The following is a 13,164-nucleotide window of genomic DNA, read 5'->3' as shown; positions in this document are numbered from 1 at the left end:
TTTACAGTCTGGTTGGATCCGTTTGTATTTAATAAAAACAACTGCAGACTTTATAAAGTCACTCCAGCAGAATTTTGATAAGCAAAAAAAGGTCAAACATGTTCGTGTTTTATGCTTTTTCAGTGTATGTTACTGCACGATACGTACGACTTGCCATACCTTCAGTTAAACCGATCTAGGTCGGTGTCCCACCAAAGTACATGAATAGCATGAGCAAAATGATGACGTGAAACAGATTTTTATATAACTGTATTTATTATTTTGACAGCATGACCCACAAAAACTCGACTCTTCAACTTAAAAAACTATTTCCTTAAAAATCACTCCAAACAGTACATTAAAACAAATTGAAACATTCGGTAAATGAAATATTGACAGCCCACAGACACAAGGACTTTCCACAGCTTCAAACGCTGACCATCGGGCTTCTGCCGGACTCTCTGTACTTTAGCTGCAGGAGAGAAAGACCATATTTATTAGGTGCATTATCAAATTAAACAAATAATGCTGAATTAAATATTAAATTATGGTCTTTATCTGAGTTGCATTATCTGTTCACCTGCTCTGCGCTTTTGTCCACTTCAGGGCGTGCCTTGGAGGCACGGTTGTGGTCGGGTGGTAGAAGGTACACCCGGCTCGTTTACACATCGCAGCAAAACGACACGGCTGTAGTTAAGAAGGAGAGACAAGGAGGAAAAAAAACTGATTCGCTGGGAATCTGAAAGCAATCAGTCTGCGTCGTACAAAAACAGCTCTTGTGCAGTGTTTTTACCTTGGGATGATAAAATGGACAGTCCATCTTCTTGCACTCTGGGAAGAAGCGACAGATGCTGGTAGGCTGGGTTTGCTGCACTGCTGCAAACATAAGGGTCAAGGATAAGATATCAGGATGATTATGATAGTTTAGAAACATGGAAGTGCTATGGATACATAAAAACAGTGTCACATTAAATGTCTGAGGGAAACCGATAAGGACTTCTTTGTTATAACATTGACATAATTAAAAACAATTTTGGGGGGAGGAAATCAACAATGATTCATTCGAATTCTGACATGGGCCACTGTTCAGTTTTTGTGAGACAGTTTTTAAATTCACACGGGAATGCAACTTCAGGAGACTTAGATGCCAAGTCAGCTCGACACCAAGGACAACAGAGGTGAATGTACTGTCACCCAGTTCTCAAGGCCGTCCTCCCACAGGGAGCATTTAGACTCTGTGCCCTCTTTCTAAGCCCAACACACGCTTTCACCTTTAGTCTAAAAGGGAACAGCAAGGTCCTGTCTTATCTTCGTTAATCAGATTTAAAAAAAGCATTGGGGGTTTCCACAGACGCAAGCACTAGATGCCTGAGCAAAGACCAACAAGTAGATAGAGTCGGGTCAATGCACTTGACAAAGATCTACTCTGCGTGATTATTTCAGACTTTACCAACAGTCTGACCTGAGAAACAGATAATCTATATCACAGGTGTAGATTAGCCTGGCAAAGACTTCAGATCTGTATCATTCAGGTTAGGTCTACTTTATTCAGAATAATGCAACAAAAGTGGCTGAAGATTCAAGTGTTTTACATGAGTCAAAGGTAAAAGTATGAATGCATTTTCACCTGCTAACTTTAAACAGCTGAAAATTTACACAATAGCTGAAAATTTTTAAACTACTAATCTCTTTGATAGAATTTAGTCAGAATCCCATTAGTGAACATGCCTTAGTATAAAAGGAAAGAAGAGAAGGAGGCTAGATGGAAACCCAGCATAGGTCAAGCTGGCGAGAGAGTACCTGGTCTGGGTGGAGGAGGTGCAGCCGTGCTCCTGCGGCTCACATGAGTGAAGGGACAGTCTGGCTTTGTACACCTGGCGTCGTATTTGCAATTTGGATGCACAAAAAGGCATTTATCCCCAAATTTGCAGTTTGGAAAAGTCCTCAAGGAAAAAAGCAAAACACATGTAATCAGGACTTATGACTGAAAGTAATAAAAAATTACCCTAAACAATAATTCTTATTGTATTTAACATAGCTACTTACTTGCATTGTGTTGTTGGGTGATGATACAGACACTCATCCCCACTTTTGCACACCGGCCAGAACTTGCATCGCTCCATGACCTTTTGTTTTTTCAAAGGGATCGCATTCTCCTCTGCCATGTCAATGTCCATCATCTCATCTGTCAACAGATAAAAGGACAGGACTAAGAGGCTAAAACTTGGCTTTAAAATGCAAAACAAAAATAAAATAGCTGATTATCATATTACTTTAATAACTCTGCTGAGCCCACACACACCTTCTGATGTGACGCCTCCCTGTAACCTCTGGAGGACGCTGACTTTGGGCTCTCTGTGGGCATGGCTCGCTGCGTCAGGTACGTTTGCAGGTGGTCTCACATCATCCAGGTCAGTTTCACAGTCTGCAAGGTTACCAAGCGGGCTCGGTACCCCATCTAATGTCACTATGAACTTTGGGCTGGCAGAGTCGCCTCTCTCCTTGCTAGGGTAAGTCAGAAAAACAGAACAGATGAAATGACAATCCAGTAATAGCACAAACGTCTCCTTATTTATACAAAGACACAGGCCTGTACTATGAAACAGGATATGGTCTTATCTTCGCGGTTAACTCTGGGTTTTCTGTACTACAAAGGTGGTTTACTTCCTTTCGAGGTACATCCTCGTAACATCGTCAACAGGAACACTAGCACCACCTACTGGCCAATCAATAGCATCACCATTAAATAACACTGTAATAAGTGATCGTCAAATAGTAAACTTATTTGCACTTCCTGCTCACCTTACATCACACTTACATGAGCCTACGTTTGAATTCTGTTTTTATTTATCATTCATTACTCTCAGACCATTAAACAACACCGAGTCTGCAGGTGAAAGAACAGAAACTAAAACTGCCTTTTAAACATTAATTCAATGAAATACTCGATTATAACCCACCAAATTCTCCTGCATCTTAATGATTTTTTTGAATTTTTGCTGCTTTTCTTTCCCATTTCACACATCTATACAGTATGGACAGTACCAGTTCTATAAGTGCTTTTCCTGTCATGTGCACACACACACGCTGCTGCTTTGTCTGCAATGTATGTTTCAGATCTTCATATTTTTGTAATGTTATAGATTTATCGTCATCTGTAAAGTCAGCCGCTCTGCTGCCAGGACACAACGATTGATCAGACGTCAACAGCACCTGTTTCATGAGAACTCATTGCGTTGACAACCAACTTTGTGCCACCACTCAGCCTGATCCCTGATGTTACAATAAGTCACTCCAAATAATGGAAAGACACCTTGTGTATGGCACCTCAGTAAAAAATACACACACAATAATGTGTCTGTGTACCTGGTCTGGACGGTGCGTGGTACAGCAGACAGGACTTGCTGCTGATTTCCAACTGGAGATTCTCCCACTTGTGGTCGACTCATTATGAAAGAACGCGTATCAAATGTCTTCACTTCACCGCCTGCAGTGACCTCCACCCCTAGAGGCATGACAGATTGAAAAAAATATGTAAATAGAATTTTGGGAGCTATCAAGTGTTTTTGGGAAGACTCGTTACTTCTCAATAGTTTTGAAACTTTCTAAAGTTCCTTGGAATATCATTTGGAAATTGCTTGTCTAAAACTAAGACTCACCATATTCATTTGGCTCTCCTCTATCGCTGCTCTCCAACTGAAGTCGCGATGCTAACGATCTGGTTGGAGCTAGAATACAATTAATTAATTAATTAATTAATTAATTAAATAAAACAAACAAAACAACGTCACAAAGTTTTTTAAAATTATTACTTGCCTGCCGAAGTCAACACATATCTAATTATACAACTATTTCATTACTATGCTGTTCAGTTATGATGATCCATAGTTCTGCTATACGCTAATCATCCAAATAAAAACCATTCGGGCTTGTGACATACACAAAATATATATATAGACATAAATAATTATGGTCATCTGGTCCTTCAGCTACAAAACATCAGACATAGGTTGCAAACAGACATATACTTGTGAGCTAATGAGACTATGTGATCATCTGTGCGCATGAAACTCTATTATATGTACCAGATGTTCTGGAGGGAGGTAGATCTGTGGCGGTGTAGGTCTGCACCCGGGGCGCCAGGCTGTGGAGGTGCTCCTGGACTAGCTGAATGGCTGCACTCATCTCCTCACTGCTGGCAAGACGAGTACGAGGCGCCACAGGAACAGTCTGTTTCTGTGGTACTGCGGGGAAAGGTCAACGTAAGAGAATGACACAAACAACAATGGAAAATCAGCTTAACTTACAGGATGTTTGTGGTTAAATGTACGACAGTGGGAACGCACTTGTTGGGTAGGTAGTCGTTTTGGTGATTGAGTCCTGTGCCTCAGAGATGGCTTTCAGTATCAGATTTCTGTTGGCTTGCTTGGCTGGTGGGAGAGTAGGTCTGAAACAATACAAACCTCAAAACTGTTAGAGCTCAGCAAAGCGCAAAATTGATCATCTGTGACTCACTTCCTAAGCTTTACTGCAAGAAAACACACATGTGGTTTGAGTACAACCAACCTAAAAAAGTCCCATAAATAAAAGCATCCACGAGGCAGATAAACATTACCTTACTTAACCCTTTTCTTTCCACAGTATAAACCCAACCCTGAGGTTAATATGACATCAAGTGTTCATACTGACTTCCGTTCGGGCTTGGAGGGGAGGGACACTCTACTGGAGAGGCCTCTGCCACTGTAGCTGCTTTCGTCCTCGTCCACATCGTCGCTGTCCTCGTCTGCATCTCGGTTCACTCTTACAACAGAACTTGCTACCGGTGCCTTCCGCTTCCTTGAAAACTCTTCTTGCTGAACGGTGAAAGCAAGGCATTATTACTATATCCAACTACCTAACACACCGCCAACAGAGCAAAATAATCCCTCTGATAATACCTTGTTGGATCCAGTTCTGGAGGTTCTGCTGGTTCTGCTGCCCTGCTGCCTAGCGTGAGAGGACGCTTCCGCAGAGCTTACTGATGTGAACTGGCCCTGACCGGGTCTATAGATATCAGCGCTGTGTCTGCTAGCTGCTCCGTGTGTACGACTGTGGTTGGTGCTGATTTCTAAAGGTTCGTCAGCGATGAGGTCGTCGTCCATCTCTGGTTTGATGTCAAGAACTGCCTCGGATGGGAGCAGCTCCACCAGGGGCCTAACACTGGAGGAGAGCCGAGAGGAACCCTTTTCCAAGGTCCCCCTCCTGATAACAGACAAACAAAATACAAGAAAAATGTAACCACATACACACTGGTCTGCCCTGACCCAAGACTTTCTTTGTTGATGAGTAATTCTTTGTTCCAGTAAATAGTCATTTTTAACATCATAATACTTTCTGGGGGGAAATCCGGACATGTTTTTGTGTTTTGTGTGAATTATCACTGACTTACATCATAAAAAACTATAACAATAACCTTTAACAGTACAAATAATACAAACACAGAGAAGAAGTGAGCCACCATTTATGAGACCTGCCAAAGAGGAAATGGATATTACTACAGTCAAACTAGGAAAAATAGTGGTTGGAGACATCAGCATGAGCAAAATTATCCCAAACAATGTGCAATCAATTCACAATTTGCTGTAAGTTACTACATAGATTTTCCTGCTGAACCATAATTTGGACATTAGGGGGCAACCTGAGAAACTACTGCGTCAGGTACCTGCTCTCATGTGCGGAGCTGGATACGCGGGCTTCTGTCCTATCTCCTCTTAATTCCTCCGCTCGGCCGTTTTCACCTATAGACGATCGGCTCTTCCCGCTCACAGTAGCGCCATCTGACTGCAGCTGCTTGAGGGATGCGGGCTCTGGAAAAACCAAGCAACACGAGCAATGCTAAACTCCTGAGCCTCACATGTTCATTAAAAAGACAAACTTCCCATTCCTGATTAAAAAGTGCAGGGATGTATTCAACGCAGCCGAGCTTACCTGCTGCAACAGATCTTAATTTCTCCAGAACACCTTGGAGCCTAAAAATGAAGAAACAAAAGTTGAGGCATAAAGGTACAACTTTCTTTCATATTTTACAAATAAACAATATAATCGCACCAGCTTGTGAACTTAATCGTGTTGTTTCCGAGGAAGAGAGAGAGGTCGTCGGCCATCTGTTGGGAGGTTTTCTTGTTTGCCACCATCACCATAATATAATCTGGGAGTTCTTCATCTGAGAAGAAAAATAAAAACACGCACATCGTGTATGAAAAGACTACACAACCAGGTAACTGCTGTCTCAGAGGTAATCACTGAATATCGTTCACGTACCAATATATGCACCAAGCTCCTGAAGCTTTCCTTTGATAGCAGCCTGGAAGAGATTAACAGTACAACCGGAAGATGTTATTTCAACAAATTCTAGATAGCGTAGCTAGCTGCGCTGGTATCGTTCATCAACAACCCAAGGTTTAACTTAACGTAGCACTGAGTTTATGCTGTGGAAACTGTCCAAATCAAAAAGAAATTATTGAGTCTATAACGATGCCTGCCGGAGTGAGGTGCCAATCCCTCGGCCTTGAAAATAAAAACAATAAGATAGGCTAGCCTGACACATTTAAGCTAGCGAGCCAGTGTTAGCTTGTAGCTCCTTTGTTACGCAAACATTAACCACGCAGACCACTCAGATTCAACCCGCACTGTTACTCACCCTTATTTTCTTACTAATTTCTGTACCGATTTCCATTATCGTTGTTTGAATCAAGCGAATTAGTTGTAAAAGAGGCAACTGTTTTTCCAGCTGCACCGCTAAACACCAGGGACAAATGTGACGTAGAATCACGTGACAAATCAAGGCAACCGAATAGGGACAAAAAGCATACACCTGTCTATCTCTATCGTTTGTGATGTCTTTATGTCTTTGTTCAGCATGTAGAGTAATCACTTTAAGTTGATGCTGGAAAAAGTAAACTTGTTTCAATTAAAGGAAAGGGTTTGAAAGTGCTGGGTGACTGAAGCTGGGATGAACCATGTCTCAATCACAACACCTCTCAGAGGACCTGGATGGTCATCAGTCCACTCTAAGACGGAAAGAGATGTTAGTACTCTCCTAGGGAGTGCGTGTTCTGCAAAGCTTAGTTTATTCAGTTTTTACACGTTATGGTATCCAGATACACAGACAGTATAAACAGTATGCATAAGGTCCTTACTCTATGTACACAGGAGTGACCAGACACAATGCTTACAATACAGTGCAAAAGTAGAGGCCCTATTTTGTCTTTGTCTTTGTTGTTTGAAAAGTGGGAAATAGGTGCAATGGTTCACTGAAATTGGCAAACTTGCAAGGAAAAAAACTTAGTTTAGTTACTTCTAATGATCTCAAAGGTCAATATTTCTTATGAACAGTATGTGTGTTTTTCCATCCAGGTATATATATGCAGTGTGTTTGGGATCACAGTCTTGCTGAAAAATTAAGCCTTTCTCAACCATACAACGACAAGTTGCAATGGCAACTTTACAGGTTGTATCGCATTGCTTGATGCTTTGCTCATTCATAATTCCTATTTAAGTCTAAATTCCCAAACACCACTTGCTGAAATGGAGCCCGAAACCATGACAGAGCCTCCATCATGTTTTACACATAGCTGCAGACACTCACTGTTGTATTTCTTGCCTGACCTCCTCCGTACATACTAATGAGGATTTGAACCAAAATGTCACATCTGGATTCATCAGACCTGTTGTCACTGATTTTCAGTCCAGTTCTTGTATTGGCACACCTGAGCCTTTCTTCTCTGTTTACTTAGAAATGGCTTCTTGGCAGACAACTTTCCACCGAGAAGCTTTTGACGAGGCTTCAGTGAACAGTAGATAAAATATAGATCAACTGAAGGGTTTGGGTTGCATCTCTTAGGTCATATGTCAGGTCTGTGCTGGATTTATTCCCATTTCTTTTGAATTTGCTGTAGAGGTATTTTAGAACACTTCTTCTTTTGTCCTCCACTTGTCAAGTTTACTCAGAGCTTTTAAGGGCACACAGCACACCACGCCCAGATACGCCAAGCTTTAAGCTAATAGCTTTTAGGAAATCATGCAAAAAAAATACAGGTATAAAAAATTAGATTTTATGCCTGTTAGACTTATTTTGGTCGTTTTTCATAGATTCAACTAAAGAAATTGGAACAAATCATGTTTTTTAAATGGGCTACTAGTAGCAAAGTGCCTAATGGTACAATTTAAAATTGCTTCCTCGCTAGTTTGTAGTTCTTTCCTTGAGTTGGTGCCTTTTTTATGATCAAAATATTCAAATGTCACTTTTATTAACAAAGAAATAACAACAAAAACACTCCTCTAAAAGTACTCATGTACAAGGACTGAACTGAAAATAAACTGAAGTCATCTTGCTAAGAAAAAGTTAGCAAGATCACCTTAAAAATAATAACTGTAAACTGAGGAGTGGGTCAAATCTTTGTCACATTACTTCAGTGGTTCCCAAAGTGGGGGGCACGCCCTGAGCCATTGCAGGGGGGCGCGGTATGAATACAAAAAAAAAGAAAAAAAAGCTTGGACACTGCTAGCATAATGGACAGGTTTTTGACGGGGCTCCCACACAAACGCAAAGCAGAAGATAAAGCATCGTGAAATATGCTTCCAAACCAACTTCCTTCCAAGCCAAAGACTTGAAAAAAATGATGAATGAATGATGAATGATATCTCGCCTTTAGCTTCACTTGCACAACGGTGGTGCCAAGGTAGGAATCCCCGACAGAATTTCCCCTGCTTCAGGAGCACGTGCTGGGCTGTCCAAATCATGGACAAACAGCATGCCACAGCTATATTCTTACACAATAAAAAAACCCAACTACACGTAAAATACCCAAAAGTTGAATCTGTTCATCTGGACGTAGCGTTTTGTGGGAGAAACGTTTCGTCACTCATCCAAGTGACTTCTTCAGTCTCAGCTGACTGCACTGACGAAACGTTTCTCCCACAAAACGCTACGTCCAGATGAACAGATTCAACTTTTGGAGATTTACCTTCCTGGATGATTGAGAATGCATCAAGACATACACGTAAAATAATTACAGCATAAAGATGATTTGTTTTTCTGTTATTTAAGAGAGGTAGTATTTTATGTTATTGCAACCTATAATTCATTGCAGCTTACTTTTATTTGTTTAATTGTTTACAAAATGTTTGAGGTGTGAAATAAACTGCAATGGAGTTTGAAAAGAAAATATGGGTGGGAGATTTTCTTGTTAAACAAAGGGGGGCTAGCAAAAAAAGTTTGGGAACCACTGCTTTATACAATCTTTACAATATAACATTCAGGCATTACTTATTTGCTTTTATAATGCAATAAAATGTAATTATATTTGGATCTGTAGTTGGTCTGGCTAGATCAGATAAAGAAGCCGTAAATTTTGTTGTATGCTGGAGGGAAGGCAAACACTTAAGACAAAAAAACCCCAACAACAACAACAACAAAACTCTGTATCCACAAGATGGCGCAAGAGACCATTAAGAACAAAACACCTACCCCACTGAGAAGGGAAAATCAACCAGTTTGACACACTGAATACTGAACTAAGTAAATGCCTACAGTTGTGGTCAGAAGCTTGTGAACAGTCATCATGGGAATGAACGTCATGTACACTTTGGTCTTTTAATGATTTCTTTGAAGTGTTCTTTTTCCAGGGTGGATGAGTTCAAAAAGCAAGAACTGGGTGCACAACTTTTAGGATTTTCTCTATTCCACACGTGTCAAAAATATACATACAGCCTCACATTTTTCCATGCACTTTTGGTAGCCATCAACAAGCTTCTCACATAATTCTGGCTGGATATTTGACCACTCCTCTTGGAAGAACTGGTAGAGTTTACAAGCGTAGTGTTAGCCTGATTTATCCATTCCAAACTCAGTTTTGATGTGTGGTAAAGATGTTCAGGAATAACCCCGGAACCACCAAGGCTAGAGCCTGCTGTCAACTGGAAACTGCTGGAACAGCAGTGTCGCTGTCTACGGGGAAGTCAGCTTTCAAACCTAAAAACACAGCATGGTGGTGGTTGCATCACGCTCTGGGTCTGTTTGGCTCCCAGTGGTACTGAAACAGAACAATGTTCACAACCAATTTCCTCTCATCTGAGGGTGACAGTTTGGGTCTTCTTCCAGACCTTGGCAAATTGGTGACACATCCGAATAATTTGCACTTACATACAACTGTTTGAGCTTGTGTTCTTGGAATCTGCAGTTGTTTGTGTAAATCTACAGTTCTCTTCATTAGATCGTCACTAAGTTAATAGACCTTGGCCATGTCACGTTAACAGAACCTTCAACACCACTTATTAAAATGGCCTGTATTTGTATAGCGCTTTACTAGTCCCTAAGGACCCCAAAGCGCTTTACACATCCAGTCATCCACCCATTCACACACACATTCACACACTGGTGATGGCAAGCTACATTGTAGCCACAGCCACCCTGGGGCGCGTTGACAGAGGCTCCCCAGGGTGAATATTTAAGTCAGTGTATTTATATAAATAAATTCAAACTTGTACACCTAATTCTTGGTTTTTAAAGTCATTAAAGATGCTGTACAATCATTCCACCCTGGAAAAAGGGCAGTTCAAAGAAATTATTAAAAATCATTCTGATATTCATGGCAAAGATGAATTAATGTAAACATCTGAGAACAACTGCATAGGGTTACGATCCTTTTTTTATCAGTCTTCCTTCCGTCTCATGGCTGCACTTCATCTTGGACAATGTGTGGTGTTTTTCATGCAGCGGGTGCAAGTGAAGCAAAACAAAGAAAGAAAAGAAGAAAGATTACCAACCCCCGCATTGTTAAAAGCACCTCTTTGCATGTTCAGAAAGAGTAAAAATGCAATTTAATTTCAAAATAAATATCGCAAATGCGCTGTTTACTGCATTTCTCATTGAATTTCTAATGTTCTTAGCTGTATGTTTTCCCTCAGAGATTGCTTCCTGTTTTGCAGCCCCTCAATGCCAACCAACAATGACGGGAAGGATCTCGCTTGCAGTCTAGACGAGCGTCTAACACACTCTCAGCCGCGACTGTCTGTTTCTTTTCTGCGCGCTCTGTTTACGCAGTCTGGCTTGATCAAGCTGATGCGCACATGTTTAATATTGTTGCTTTTGTCCTACGGTTTCTTCTATAAAAATATGCCTGTGGTGATTTGCATTTATATGCTAATCAAGCAAGTTGCTGTGATACTCACCAGTCACTTCACTAGTTTGTCGTACACATCACAACAGAGTGTAGATTCCATTCATCTTCAAGGGCAAACAGAGGTAGATGAGTTTGAGGGTGTGAGGGCAGCCTTTTCTATCCATTTTCAATGGGAATGAAAGGGAACCTTGAATGGGCTCAGCAGAAACCCTGGAGTACGTCTGCAACAAATTCAACTCAATGCGAAAAAAAAAAGAGGTGCTCTATTTCACTGTTGTTCCTTTCACTGTTGCTTAATTAGATCAAGGGAGAGGCAGGACCTCCGCAGTGACCCCTGTAACAACAGCCCCGCCATAACATCCATCAGCAGAGCCATAACAGTTCTTGTCTTGCACCACCACACATAACCTGTCTGCTGCGTGTTGTGTGTTTCACACTCTTGTGTTAATGTCCTTGTCTGTCTGTGGTGCATGCATAAAAAAGTACTATACTTTTATATAATGTGGCTTGGCAAAAGTTTAGAATGATTATCAGTTGAAGCAATAACAATTAGCAGATCTGTTGCACGGATACCAAGAGCAGCAGAAAGAGTGTGAGAAACTTTTTTCTCTTTTGTACTTCTGCTTAAATTAAGTTTTTGGTGTTATGAAAATTTCCAGGGTATAAGCTATATACATCTGCATGAAACATTTGCTAATGAATCACAAGATAAGAGTGTGAAAGGCATTTCTGAGAAAATTCTATGTTAATTCCAACTGCAGCTGCATCGAGTCACTACGCAGTATGCCCGTGACCACAAATCTGCTATTCTGCGGCTGTCATTGGTCTCCGGCTCACACCTACACAGAGGTAATTGTACTTCCCTTTTCTCTGAAATGTTATCATAAAGTAAGACAATTCAGATATGAATCAGCTGATAAACTTCCGCTAATTCTTAAACCGCAAGTGCGATGATGACGATAGCACTGCCGCCAAGACCTCTTACTTCTTCCTGACAGTAAAGTGCTGCTCGACTCTGAAAAGATAAGTCAAGAGCTTGAATTGAGACTGAAAAAGGAGTAAAAGTAAAGCCAAAGGTGGAAGGTTATAGCAAAAAAGGGGAAGTAATTCATTGCACCTGCTCTGACAATGTCCAGAAACCCTACACTGCCTTTCCTCGAGACGAGATGACACATGTGTGAATGAGGCTGAGGCATCTGGGTGTCAGTGCACAACTGCACTGTGCGCACATGCACACAAATAGATGAGGAGATATATTCTCAGACAGATACTGACAGAGGTAATGTCACAGGAGTTCTAGTGAAATTAGTGGCTAGCTGCAAGGACAGAAAAACAAAAAACAAACTGCAGTTTAAGCTGTTTTTGCAACCACATCTGCAACGGTGCGGGCTCTCTTTCCTTAAACTCTATTGTGTGTTGCAGCAACTCGTCAAATCCAGAGAGCTTTTGCTACAAACAGCACAAGAGTATGCACAGATGTTTTAACGGTTAATCCATTTTTTGATTCACAAAAATTCAACCAACCACTCTGGCAAGGAAACAAACCCATTAATATTTACAGCTGCTCTAATCACTGCTGCCAAAGCTGCAGGAGGTTCAGCTTAGGCAGTTGGCGGGTCACTGATGCCTGGATGAGTCAGGGTTACGCAGCTGGAAACATTTTCTAATATCCATCTTTATGTTGTGTAAGAGAGCGGGTCAAAGACTTGACTTTGTGTTGAACTTGGAGAATGATGCACCCTAAAAAGTGTTCTCCTGACCAAACTTTAGTTTAAAGAACTTTGTGAACTCTGGGCTGCTGTAGCCGGGGCATATACTCACATGCAAGTAGAAATACATGCATGTGAGCATGGGTTCAATCGACTGACTAATAGTAAAACCAAATAAGCTCATAGTTATAGTTTGCATGATACATTTATATTCTTGCAAAGACTCTGATGCAAAGAGTGATATCACCCTCACGCTTGAGTGCAAACTGAAACAGCAGCAAGCAGCCAGTTAGCTTAGCTTAGCTTGATTAGAA

At 41.1% G+C, this 13,164-nt stretch overlaps 1 protein-coding gene across 2 annotated transcripts; it reads right to left on the bottom strand.

Moving 5' to 3' along the window:
- Window positions 1–236: 236 nt before the first annotated feature.
- Window positions 237–6,819, bottom strand: zc3h14 (zinc finger CCCH-type containing 14). 2 transcript variants are annotated; one of them, XM_005460277.3, is made up of 17 exons: window positions 6,659–6,819; window positions 6,280–6,322; window positions 6,067–6,181; window positions 5,947–5,987; window positions 5,681–5,825; window positions 4,917–5,220; window positions 4,669–4,832; window positions 4,326–4,426; window positions 4,065–4,223; window positions 3,639–3,707; window positions 3,346–3,484; window positions 2,282–2,484; window positions 2,026–2,164; window positions 1,780–1,922; window positions 773–855; window positions 560–666; window positions 237–451 (listed from the first exon to the last, which is right to left on the bottom strand). In XM_005460277.3, the coding sequence occupies exons 1-17, from the start codon at window positions 6,692–6,694 to the stop codon at window positions 448–450; spliced, it is 1,995 nt and encodes a 664-aa protein (XP_005460334.1). In that variant the 5' UTR covers window positions 6,695–6,819; the 3' UTR covers window positions 237–447. The 2 variants fall into 2 exon arrangements, with proteins under 2 accessions (XP_005460334.1, XP_005460335.1); XM_005460278.3 differs by having other exon boundaries at window positions 773–852; window positions 6,659–6,799.
- Between the last annotated feature and the right edge of the window lie 6,345 nt (window positions 6,820–13,164).

Source organism: Oreochromis niloticus, linkage group LG15, assembly GCF_001858045.2.
Source record: "Oreochromis niloticus isolate F11D_XX linkage group LG15, O_niloticus_UMD_NMBU, whole genome shotgun sequence".
Lineage (NCBI taxonomy): Eukaryota > Metazoa > Chordata > Actinopteri > Cichliformes > Cichlidae > Oreochromis > Oreochromis niloticus.
The sequence above is the reverse complement of the archived record's forward strand: the minus strand, read 5'-3'. Positions and strand labels throughout refer to the sequence as shown.

What these genes read in the sequence shown, in the direction of transcription:
- zc3h14 (XM_005460277.3), bottom strand. Translation starts at nt 6,694, where the DNA reads ATGGAAATCGGTACAGAAATTAGTAAGAAAATAAGG. An exon ending in CCAGAACTGGATCCAACAAG is followed by an intron (nt 4,833 to 4,916) that starts GTATTATCAGAG and finishes TTCACCGTTCAG; the next exon opens with CAAGAAGAGTTTTCAAGGAA. An exon ending in CCACGCACCGTCCAGACCAG is followed by an intron (nt 2,485 to 3,345) that starts GTACACAGACAC and finishes GACTTACCCTAG; the next exon opens with CAAGGAGAGAGGCGACTCTG.